Source organism: Dermochelys coriacea, chromosome 1, assembly GCF_009764565.3.
Source record: "Dermochelys coriacea isolate rDerCor1 chromosome 1, rDerCor1.pri.v4, whole genome shotgun sequence".
Lineage (NCBI taxonomy): Eukaryota > Metazoa > Chordata > Testudines > Dermochelyidae > Dermochelys > Dermochelys coriacea.
In genome coordinates, this window is record NC_050068.2 from 120,520,828 (window position 1) to 120,533,373 (window position 12,546).

Below are 12,546 nucleotides of genomic sequence, written 5' to 3' on the forward strand. Positions count from 1 at the left end.
AATAGCCCAACAAGCCAGATAAAAGTTCTACCCCTCGCTCTCGAGGTGCAGAACAAGTAAGCACTGCATCAGTGACCAGATTATGCTAGGAGAATCTTGCCACCAATCATGGCTATACAAAGGAGCTTTATACGGTTGATGAGAGGAAATTCCAGAAAGATAGAAATTCTTGCTGTGCCTTTAGCCTAAAAGGCCCCAAATTCCCTGGGCCTTAAAATCCTGATATTCTTTTTAAAAATGCTATTTTAGGTGATTTTGAAGAGTATTTTTCTCCCTCCACGTCTGTATATATGGACTCATGATCCTAACGAAGCCTGTTCCAGGCAGAGGGAGCTGAAAATATTAGCAATAACATTTAAGGTATTTTCTCAAAATAGTTTTTCTGTTTTAAAAAAAAAAGTGCCCCTTCACACACTGGATGGGGGCACTATCAATATTTTCTCAGCATTCATTTGGAATTACTTGCAGAACTTACTGCTAAACTCATGCTGTTAAAACCTTTCTACCACATCACACCATCATGCATTTTCTTTCTTTCTCTTTCTTTTTGTACAAAAAACATAGCACTCTTATTAAAAGCTGTTTCTTCATTATGCAGTGTAGTTGTAGCCTTGTTGGTCCCAGGATATTAAAGAGACAAGGTGAATAAAGTATTATCTTTTGGTGATATCAACTTCTGTTGGTGAGAGAAATAAGCTTTTGAGCCACACAAAAGCTCTTCTTCTTGTCTCTTTCACCAACAGAAGTCGGTCCCATAAAAGATATTACCTCACCCTCCTTGTGTTCCTTTTTTGAGGCAGCTTTAAAAGTCTAACAATCCTGATACTATATTAGATTGCTTAATGTGGAATTTAATTCCTTCATAAGAGACCAGGCTGGGGACAGGCATGACTTGGAAAATACTGAACCATTAATGGTCTTAGCATCTGTCAGGGATGGTCTAGGTTTACTTGGTCCTGTCTTAGGGCAGGGGGCTGGACATGCCCTCTCAAAGACCCTTCCAGTCCTACATTTCTATGATAGGTTGAGAAGACCCCTCCATTCTCTTTTTTTCAATTCTAAATCTCTGTTTTTGTGAAACAAAAACTGAGAATGTGCATTTCATGCTTTATGCATTTTCATCGGAGCCCAGAGTGCCTGTCACTGAAATGTTGTCTTCTCTTCCTTCTTGGGACAGAAGTTTGATGACCACTTGCTAGGTGCCATCCGGGGCAGTTATAGCAGAAGATGCAGTTTTACTTTTACAGATGAGGGGTTGGCTGGTAGTTACTGGACTTTATTCCAGTTTCATTTTCTCATTAAAGGTAGCATTTAGAAGTGTTTCAGAGTAGCAGCCGTGTTAGTCTGTATTCGCAAAAAGAACAGGAGTACTTGTGGCACCTTAGAGACGAACAAATTTATTTGAGCATAAGCTTCGTGAGCTACAGCTCACTTCATCAGACGCATTCAGTAGAAAATACAGTGGGGAGATTTATATGCATAGAGAACATGAAACAATGGGTGTTACCATACACACTGTAAGGAGAGGTTTCAGAGTAGCAGCCGTGTTAGTCTGTATTCGCAAAAAGAAAAGGAGTACTTGTGGCACCTTAGAGACTAACAAATTTATTAGAGCATAAGCTTTCGTGAGCTACAGCTCGCATCTGATGAAGTGAGCTGTAGCTCACGAAAGCTTATGCTCTAATAAATTTGTTAGTCTCTAAGGTGCCACAAGTACTCCTTTTCTTTTTACTGTAAGGAGAGTGATCACTTGAGGTGAGCTATTATCAGCAGGAGAGTGGGCGGGGGGGGGGAACTTTTGTAGTGATGATTAAGGTGGGCCATTTCCAGCAGTTGACAAGAACATCTGAGGAACAGTGTGGGAGTGGAGGGGTTTCAACTCTGGAAATGGCCCACCTTGATTATCACTACAAAAGGTTACCATCACCACTTCTCTCCTCCCCCGCACTCCTGCTGGTAATAGCTCACCTTAAGTGATCACTCTGGTTACAGTGTGTATGGTAACACCCATTGTTTCATGTTCTTTATGTATATAAATCTCCACACTGTATTTTCCACCGAATGCATCCGATGAAGTGAGCTGTAGCTCATGAAAGCTTATGCTCAAATAAATTTGTTAATCTCTAAGGTGCCACAAATACTCCTGTTCTATTTAGAAGTGTACAATTTTGGTTAATTCCCCATTGGATCATTCTATTTCCCAATAAAATTTCTTGGGTAACTTTGCATAGAAGCCCTTTGTATAGTTCATTCATACATCTTATATATGAGATAAGATTTGTGGCCTGATGATTTTTGTTTCTCTGCCTAAAAAGTCTTTGACTTGCAGCAAGCATTCCCAAATCTGTGCCTGCAATGGCATCTGTGTGCCATCTAGTGGCTACAGTACAAAGTGACCCTAAGCCAATGCATTTCTCTAGGCACTGTTACCATTTATGGAGAAACTTATGGTAGTCAATACAGGAATAGATAGGCTGGGGGATGGCAAGCAAGACGTGGGAGTAGGCAGAGATGAGTCATTTAAAATTAGTATGAGAAATTTTGACATGGCTTTTCCTCTAATGGCAGGAAGATATAACTGGAGTACGTGAAATGGATAATTGGACTCAATGTATCAGCTCACTTAGCCTCTGGGAAGCATGTGAGATGGTGTGCCCTGTGTCACTCAGGAGCAAACCTTCTTCCAGTTGATCCAAGAATTAACTTGATGGATCTGAATGAATTCTGTACAGTCCTCCTCTGCTTGCAGATCTGATGCTGTGATGTGGGATCTTGAGGATCTGTGCTGAGAGGACTGATGGAGAGTAACGTGTGTGGGATATGCGTATATATGTGAAATTTGTCCTTGCCATGTAAGACCTTTGGTTTCAGAAATATCCCATTATGTTAAATCATGACATTTAAGTTCACAGCAAATACTCCAGTGCAGACACGATGCCCACAGCCTGTGCGGTGCCAGCAACCGTTGCTAAAATGCTTTTAGAATATACATATAGTACTCTCTCTCTCTCTGCCTGCTTGTACAAGAGGAATGAAATCTTCCCTGTTTTTGTGTTTGTGCAGAGCCTGTTTTGATGAGCTACAAACTAAGCATATTATATTATGGCTGGTCTTGGACTATAGCTCAGATATCATCTACATACTGGACATACTCGTCAGATTCAGGACAGGTGAGTCCTCTTAGAGTTTTACATTGTTTTCAGATCTAACGTGGGTTATGCCCTACTAGATCAGTATGTCGGTGGCCCATATAGTTCAGTATCCTATCTCCAACCGCATCCAAAACTAGATGCTTCTGAAGAAAACACAGGAAACTCTGAAGTGGGAAATTATGGAATAACCTGAGTTTAGGGAAAGTTTTTCCTAACGCTCCTCCAATTAGAGATTGGTTTATTCCCTGTCTTATATCCCTTCCAAATTTAAAACAAAAACAAAACAACCCTATATACTATAATAGTGGATTTTTTTTTAATCTATATAAATGTTGAGTGCTGTTTTTTAATCCTGCTGATATCTTGGCATTAGTGATAGTTTGTGGCAATGAATTCTACAGGCTAATTATTCTCTGTGTAAAAAAGAGTATCCCATGAGGCGATGGAGCCAGTTTGCCTGCAAAAGTGCTGTGACAGCCTCTGCTCAGAACTTCCCTCTTGCAGTGGGTTGGAACCAGACCTTTAATACTATGTTGTGTGCAACCAAGCAAATGACATCAGTAAAATGGTGACCACCGTTGCAGGAGAGAGGTAAAATCTGCTGTTGCCTTGGGAGACATTTAAACAAGTCACAGCAGAAAGTAAACTCTTAGCCTCCTTATCATTTAAATTTAGCAAGTAACTTGTTTAACAGATCAGTGTGTCTCAGATAGATATCAATTGAGGAGAAGATGGGAGTTCATTGGTACTGCACAAGGGATACAAATGCAGTCCTAGACTTTGCATGGGACTATTTTGATTAGGATTGTAAGGCTATCAAACCACAGCTAAAATGCTGACTCAGCAGTCCTGGGTTGGGGTTGCAGAAATGCTACTGTGAGTCAGTGCAGGCATCTGCAGTGGTTTCTGTGAAGTGGTGGAATGTGGAAGTGTTCTTTTAAGTGCTGTCATTCAAAAAGGCCATTCTAGGAGCGCAGGGCCATGGAAGGAGGAACATACTTTAGAGAGCACTGGAATGGTCAATTCAAAGTACAGCTGACAAGGAGAGGACAACAGAGTGGTCTGGAGGAGACAACATGAGACTGGAAGCCATTCATTTCTCTGCCTTATTTCAGCAGTCTGTGAGATAAGGGAAATAATGCTTAAGCACTTACCCCAGATGGGTGTTGGGAGTATTAGTCAGTCAACATCTGTACAGTTCTTTGACTGTACTATATAACTAATAAATAATATTTAAAATAACTTTGACTTCCGGCAGATTGAACCTGAACTAATCAGAGTTAATACGTTACTTTGTGGTGATTTATAATGGATAGACAGACTCCCCATCGCTCAACCCAAGCCCTGTGTTTGAAATATAAATGGTACTAACAATAACAACCTTTTAGCTCAAATACTTCAGCTGCTGCTTTACAGATCACTGTAGTGGCAGATTCCTAACAGACAGGAATTACCCTTGTATGAAAAGGGCTGCAAAAATGCTGCTGTGTTCACCACTAATTTACTGCAAGGGGACACAAGCAATATTTTTATTAGGTGTATAAGACTGTCATATCTGATCAGATCACTGGCCCATGTACTCCTGTCTCCCACTGCACCTGGTATCTGATAATTCATAATGCATGTAGCCAATTGTGCAACATAGTAGAAGAGGAGATCCTGATCCTCACACATGATCCTCTTTGCTGTGAAGAAATGACTTGTACATTTCTAAAAACTTCCAAAAGCTGCTATACAGAAAAGGTGTTGCTGTACTATCAATAGAATTTCCCCCCTGCAGTGGCTAGTAGAGAATCATCTGGATGTGTATTCTCCTTGCATCTTCAGTAACCACTACTCAACTCAACTGTGTTTCTTAGATTATGATTGTATGTCATTCCCCTTGGAACACTGTTGCAATCTAGGTCTTTCAGAAGTGACAAATAGCCCTGCAGATGTACTGCTCAGGAATCCTATTATTGTAAAAGCAGAGCTGGCTTTTCAGGTTCTCCCGTTCCCCAATACACAACTGCACTGATTTTAAAGTTGGTTACATTTTCTCATATTTCTTAAAAATTTCAATGTTGCTGTAATCTTTGGTATAAAGAAAAATCAGTATTTGTATATATAAATGGTCTGATCAAAAGATGAACCAAGAGCAAGAAGCCAATAAAGGGGAATATTACAAGGGTTCAGTTTTGTCAAATATTTATTAGTATCTGCAAAATACAGGTTTTGCATGAAGAAAATCAATAAAGTAAGATAATTACCTTAGGACACCTTATAGCATGGCCACTGACTGTATCTAAACACTGAGGCCCAGATCACCAAAGGTATTTAGGCACCTAACTCCTATTGTTTGGGAGTTAGGCAGCTACATACCTTTGATGATCTGGGCCTGACTTATCGTTGGCTGGTTGGGTATTTGGAGGAAGGAGGATATAATTATGTTTAAACCCATAACTGAATCACATTTACGTACTACATTTATGCACATTTACGCACAATAAATATCTACATGGGGAACAAATATTTAATAATGGACTGTTCAATTGAGCAGAGAGAGGTATAACACAATCCAATGGCTGGATATTGGAGATAAGGTGTAAATTTTTAACCGTAAGAGTAATTAATCACTGGAACAATTTACCAAGGGTTGTGGTGGATTCTTCATCACTGTCTATTCTTAAATGAGGGTTCGATATTTTTCTAAAAGATCTGCTATAGGAATTATTGTGAGGAAGTTCTATGGCCTGTGTTAGACAGGAGTTCAGACTAAATGATCATAGTGGTCCCTTCTGGCCTTAGACTGTGTGAATCTATGAGTAAGTGTTTGTTTTTGGTAGAAAATGCTCAGTGAATCATTGTAATAGTCTAGTTGGCACTGGTTGTTCAGAGAGTAATAATAATACTTAGCTCTTATATAATGCTTTTCATCAGTAGATTTCACAGAACCTTACAAAGGTCAGTATCATTTATCTCCATTTTACAGATGGGAAACTGAGACAATGAAAGGCAAAGTGACCTAACTGAGGTCACCTAGCAGGCCAGTGACAGGTCTCCTGAGTCCCAGACCAGTGCTCTATCAGGACTGTAGGAAATAAATAAACCTTCTTCCCTGACTGATTAGAGCATTAATTAATTAATTTTAATTAAGATTTCATTTAAAAAGTTATATAAAGCCATCTTCAAATGATGTCACTCAAATTACCAACATCAAGACTATCTCACATATACTTTAATGGACCAAATGTCAACCCAGTAGTTTCCATGACTGGCTCTTTTTTTCACTCAAAATTTTTTGAGAGATTGTAAATGTCTCACTGAAACACAAACAAAAAAAAAGTCATCTCCCCAAAAGGAAAAACTCCACCCCAGCTTAATCTTTGGTACAAGAAGAAAATCACGGATAGTTAAAAAAAAATCTATCCTGTTATAGGGTTAGGGTCTCCCTAAATATTTGTTGCATTCTACTATTTGCTGCTTATTCTAAGATTTCATTTGAAAACCTTAAAGTCCTGATCCTACAGACAATTATACATGTGAGTAGTCCCACTGAAGTCAGTGGAATTAGTCACATGAATAAAGTTAAGCATGTGTTTGCAGGATCAGTTTCCATCCTTTTTTATTGCAAAGATACAGCCATCACAACATAAAGGAGACATGCTGCTGCTCTGTAACCCAGCCATGCAGAAAACTGCCCAACAATAACAGGGTTAACCCCCGACCATGCCTCTTCACCTCAATTATCGTGAGCTTCAAAAACTAACTGGGGTTGATTAAAGCAGGGTCAATGTCTTTCTCTTTTCTTCAAACAAAACAGTGAAAATTAAATGCAAAAACTACATTCAGGCCACATTCAGTTAGAGCAGTTAAAATCAGAAGTCAGAAAATACAAAGTTGAGGTTACCAGAGGAATGTGAACTTAGCCATGTTACACATACATAGTAGTGTCTAGTTCCTTATTTTCCTGCTTAAATGTTTAGCTTAATATCTTATTGTTTATGTTGTATACCATAAAACAAACTAGATGCACAACATGTCTGAAGTAATGTTTCAGTTGGAACATAATGGTTGTCTGGCTTTTTGTGATCTTTAACTGTGCAGCCACACCTTAATATTGATGTAACTTTGTACATTTAGTATTGAAAACAAGTGGGAAGCTCTTGCTGAAGTCAATAAGGGAAGCCTTTGTGTATCCAAGGAGCAGAATTTGATCAGCTATTTCATATTGTATATTTAAGTACTATAAATATATTTAAAATATAGGTTATTTTTTCATATTGTGTCACGTATCTGTAGGCATCACTAAGCCCAAGTTATTCACTTAAATCAGGAGAGGAGTATCGGTCTTGTGGTTAAGGCGAGCACTAGATTGCAACTTTCTAGAGTGCAGTTCCCAGTTCTGCCGGAGACTTCCTGTGTGACCTGGAGCAGGTCACTTAGGGTTTGTCCACACTGCTATTAAAAACCTATGGCTGGCCTAAGCCAGCTGACTCAGGTTCATGGGGCTGTTTATTTGCAGTGTAGATGTTCAGGGTCAGGCTGGATCATGGGATGTCGGGTCCTGCGGGTCCCAGAACTTGGGCTCCAGCCCAGTCCAAGCCCTAATGTGTACATTGCAATTAACCAGCCCCCTAGCATGAGCCCTGCAAGTCCGAGTCAGCTGGCATAGGCCAGCCATGGGTGTCTAATTGTAGTGTAGATATACCTTTAGAGACTGATTTTGCTATTCTTACACTGAAGAGCATCTTAATCCATAGACTTCAGTGGGACTAAGCATGGAATAAAGTTCTACTCGACATGAGGAAGAGTATCAGAATCTGGCCCTTAATCTCTGTTAACATAGGGGGGTAATAATGCTCCCATTCGTGGTGTGGCTTATCTATTTGGACCCTGATCCTGCAATGAGATCTGCACAGATAGAACCAACACCCACATGGAGCTATACTGACTTCATTAGGGCTCCATGTTTCAGTGGTCCAAAGGATTGTCTTTGTGAGTTTGGGGCCTTTATACAGTAAGCTCTTTGGGGCGTGTACTGTCTCTTAGTGTATATCGAATGCTTATCACAATGGAGCCCCAGTCATGGTTGAGGACTCTATGTGCTATTGTAATTCTACTACTAAATATAAAGCTTATACAATATCTTGTTATGAAATATACCAGAAACCTATGGAAAGTACATTAATGTCCATATGTATTATGATAAGTTTCAAATGTAATAATGTCTTCAGTATTTGCAAGCAAATAAGAATCCTTCAGACATATGGATGATTTAACTGGGACTTGGTCCTGCTTTGAGCAGGGGGTTGGACTAGATGACCTTCTGGGGTCCCTTCCAACCCTGATATTCTATGATTCTATGATATGCTGCTGGCTGTTTCTGACTAATTATAGGTTTGTGGCCCAGCTTGTAATGTATTCTAACAAAAAACTGTTGTTTTTTTAATTCTTTTAAGGCTTTCTTGAACAAGGTTTACTAGTCCAAGATGAAAAGAAATTAAGACAACATTATACTACAACTGCACAATTCAGATTGGATATGCTCTCTCTGTTACCAACAGACCTGGCATATTTAAAACTTGGGTTTAATTACCCTGAACTACGGTTTAACCGCTTGCTGAGGTTTGCCAGGCTATTTGAGTTTTTTGACCGCACAGAAACTAGGACAAACTATCCAAATATGTTTCGGATTGGAAATCTTGTCTTGTACATTCTTATCATCATCCACTGGAATGCATGTATATATTTTGCAATTTCAAAGCTTATTGGGTTTGGAACTGACTCCTGGGTCTATCCCAATGTGACCCATCCAGAATATGGACGTCTGTCCAGAAAGTATATTTACTCTTTGTATTGGTCAACACTGACACTGACGACAATCGGAGAAACTCCGCCTCCAGTGAAAGATGAAGAGTATCTCTTTGTGGTCATTGACTTCTTGGTGGGTGTGCTGATCTTTGCTACCATTGTTGGTAATGTAGGATCTATGATTTCCAACATGAATGCCTCCAGGGCAGAGTTCCAGGCCAAAATTGATTCCATAAAACAGTATATGCATTTCCGAAAGGTGACAAAGGATTTGGAGACCAGGGTCATTAAATGGTTTGATTACCTCTGGACCAACAAGAAAACAGTAGATGAGAAGGAAGTTCTTAAAAGCCTGCCTGACAAACTTAAGGCTGAAATTGCTATCAACGTCCATCTGGACACGCTAAAGAAAGTGCGTATCTTCCAGGATTGTGAAGCTGGGCTTCTTATTGAGCTGGTGCTGAAGCTGAGACCTACAGTCTTTAGTCCTGGAGATTACATATGCAAAAAAGGGGATATTGGGAGAGAAATGTACATCATTAAGGAGGGGAAGTTGGCTGTGGTGGCAGATGATGGCATAACACAGTTTGTTGTCCTAAGTGATGGCAGCTACTTTGGTGAAATCAGCATCTTAAACATCAAAGGTAGCAAATCTGGTAACAGGAGGACAGCCAACATCAGGAGCATTGGTTATTCCGATCTATTCTGTTTGTCCAAAGATGATTTGATGGAAGCCCTCACTGAATATCCTGATGCCAAAAAGGCATTGGAAGAGAAAGGGAGGCAAATTCTGATGAAGGACAATTTAATAGATGAGGAGGCGGCAAAAGCAGGACCTGACCCTAAAGACTTGGAAGAAAAAGTGGAAAGACTTGAAAGCGCTCTGGACAATCTACAGACTAGGTTTGCTAGGCTCATGGCGGAATACAACTCAACCCAACTGAGAGTAAAGCAGAGACTCACCAGAGTGGAAAACAAAGTGAAGAAATATGGAAGTGATTCCTTATCTGATGGAGGGGAAGAGTGTATAAAAACTGAGGAAGTGGAGAAAAAGAATTAATAGCTCATTTATATTTTCTCATTTAATCTAGAATATTTCAGCATTTAAAGCCATAAATATATATAAAAACATATTGTATATGTGAAAACACTCACATATGATTATTTTTATATGGACTCCAAGAGAATGGCTTTTAGAGTTTTTAATTAAAGGAATATTTTCTTGTAAATAGGAAATTGTTACTTTTTATCTTGTTTTTAGGAAGAGACTTTGGATTGTTGTTTGTCTTTTTTTGTACTGATGACATGTTACTTACGAGTCATGCACAGATTATCTTTAATGTGGAATGTATAGATCTTGACACATTTAATTGTTGTTTATCTCTTTCCATGCTCTTGTCGAAGGAATCATGTGTAAAGTAATGGACTCTTCCAGAAAGAGGAGACAGATCTGTATTAATAATTAACTATGCTATGTCCACACCCTCTACCTTGGTAGCCTAGTAACCTACTAAATACATGTAGTATATCCAGACTACCCAAAATCTATATTCTTTCACAGCAATGTTAAGGAACCTATAAGAAAGGCCTGTTTTAGCTAGGTAATCCGTTTACATGATACAAAATACCTAGGTACCTGAATGCCACAGATCTCGAAATGATTCCTTTCTACTGTGCTGTGGTCGTTGGAAAGTCCTTATAGAGCAATCAGTGGTGCTTAATTTGCTCTCAGTGCAGTTCTACTATGGTTTCTCCACTCCGCAACTGTTATATTAACTGTACTGCATTAACTCATTCCTAACCCCTTCCATGCTGGGATAATCCTTGCATGAAGGAAACCCCTAAGGGGTTGTCAGTCCTGGCACCATTGCTCCATTAAAGCTGAGAAGAGACATAGCACGCTCCCCCGCAAAGCCTTCTGCTTTTATATAGAGGGCCTGTTCTCCAGCCCCTGGGATTTCATCTGGCTTTTAGGGCAGAACTGCTACCTATAATGCCTGGGGCCAACCCCTATTGAATCATTTGAGGAAAATTTTGTGAGGAGGAAGCAGATTTTTCTGCTCTGATCCTCCACCCAGATCTCCATCTGCAAGTATTTCTGCACGGGAGGAAGATCCTGGCTCCTATTAGGAGGCCTTTCCTGATATTAAGCCTAAGTTTTCCTTCTCTTCATTTTATTTTATTACTCCTGTTATAACACCCCCCTTCTCCTCCTCCCCCCCGAGCCAGCCTAAAGAATTCCTCTCCCTTCTTGGAATTTACAGCTTTCGGATATCTGTTACCATGGCACCACTTCATCAGTACTGAGCTAAGCTAGACAAAATTTACTCTTATTTTTCCTCAAGACAGCCCCTTTAGGCCCCTAACCATTCTGGTTGCTCTTCTCTGAACTTGCTCCCGGTTGTCACTTATTGTTCTGGAAAATTTCTGTCCTGAATTGAATGGAGCATCCCAGGTGCAATCACATTAGCAGGCAAAATTATATTGAGGATTTTTACTGCCACATCACTAGGGCCCTACCAAATTCATGGCCATGAAAAAATGCCTCATGGACCATGAAATTTGGTTACTGTAGGGCTAGGGCGCTCCTACTATGTCTGACCTCCAGCTGCTAGTGCCTGTGGGGCTGGGGAGGGATGGGACTGCCTCTTCCCCTGCAGCAGCCACTCCCGGGGCCAGATCAGACTCACCTCCAGGAACATTCCCTGGCTGCAGGAAGCTCTGTGGCTCCTGGCTGGAAGCCCAGCTCTGAAGGCAGCGCAGACATGGAGCTTCCTGCAGCCAGGGGACAGTGGTGCATTAGCCATTGAGCCTATGGGGCCCATGCCCAGGGACCCCAGAAAAAAATCTGGGGCCAGGATTTGGAAGCCCGGAGCCCTGGATGCCGAGCGGGGGAAGCCCTCATGCCCCAACCCCGCTCTGTGGCAGCAGCACCAGGGGGGCAGATGGGGCAGTGGAAGGCCCCCACAGCGACCCTCGACCCCGTCAGAAGCCGTGGGACAGGGCAGGCCCCCTCCACCCCAGCAGTTCCCAACCCCATCCCCAGCAGAATCTGCAGGATGGGGGAAGCCCCCCGACCCCCAATGACAGTGTTCCCTCTAATTTTTCCCACCCATGTGTGGAATGAATTTTGTTATGTGCACCGATATGGAGGTAATGTGTCACACATCACCTCCATATCGATGCACATAACAAAATTCATGTGGGGGGGGTGGGGGCCAAGGGCTTCGAAGTGTGGGAGGGGCTCAGAGCTCGGGCAGAAGGTTGGGGTGCAGGAGAATGAAGACTCCAGCTGAGGGTGTGGGCTCAGGGGTGGGGCTGGGGATGAGTGGTTTGGGGTGCTGTGGGTCTCTCCAGGGCTATGGTGGGGAGAGAGGACTCCCCCCTGCCAACCTCACTCTCCCTACAGCAGCCCCTGGGCTGGAGAGGAGAGGCACCTCTCCAACATCCCTGGCAGGGCTGGGCTGGGTTAGGGGAGGGGCACTTCTCCCCCGGCTGTGGCAGGTCCAGGCCAGGCCAAGGGAGGGGCTCCTTTTCCCCGCCTGCGGCAGGTCTGGGGCTGGGCTGGGTCTGTGTCAGGGCTGGGGGAGGGGTGCTGTGG

General features: G+C 41.7%; 1 protein-coding gene across 2 annotated transcripts in view; it reads left to right on the plus strand.

Annotated features, from left to right (window-relative positions):
• CNGA3 (cyclic nucleotide gated channel subunit alpha 3) overlaps positions 1-12,037 on the plus strand; it is a 31,687-nt gene extending 19,650 nt beyond the window's left edge. For both annotated transcript variants that reach the window (XM_038414684.2, XM_038414678.2), the window contains 2 exons: positions 3,064-3,170; positions 8,594-12,037. In XM_038414684.2, coding sequence (XP_038270612.1) covers positions 3,064-3,170; positions 8,594-10,005 — 1,519 coding nt within the window. In that variant the 3' untranslated portion in view covers positions 10,006-12,037. The remainder of the gene's footprint in view (positions 1-3,063; positions 3,171-8,593) is intronic.
• Positions 12,038-12,546: the final 509 nt, after the last annotated feature.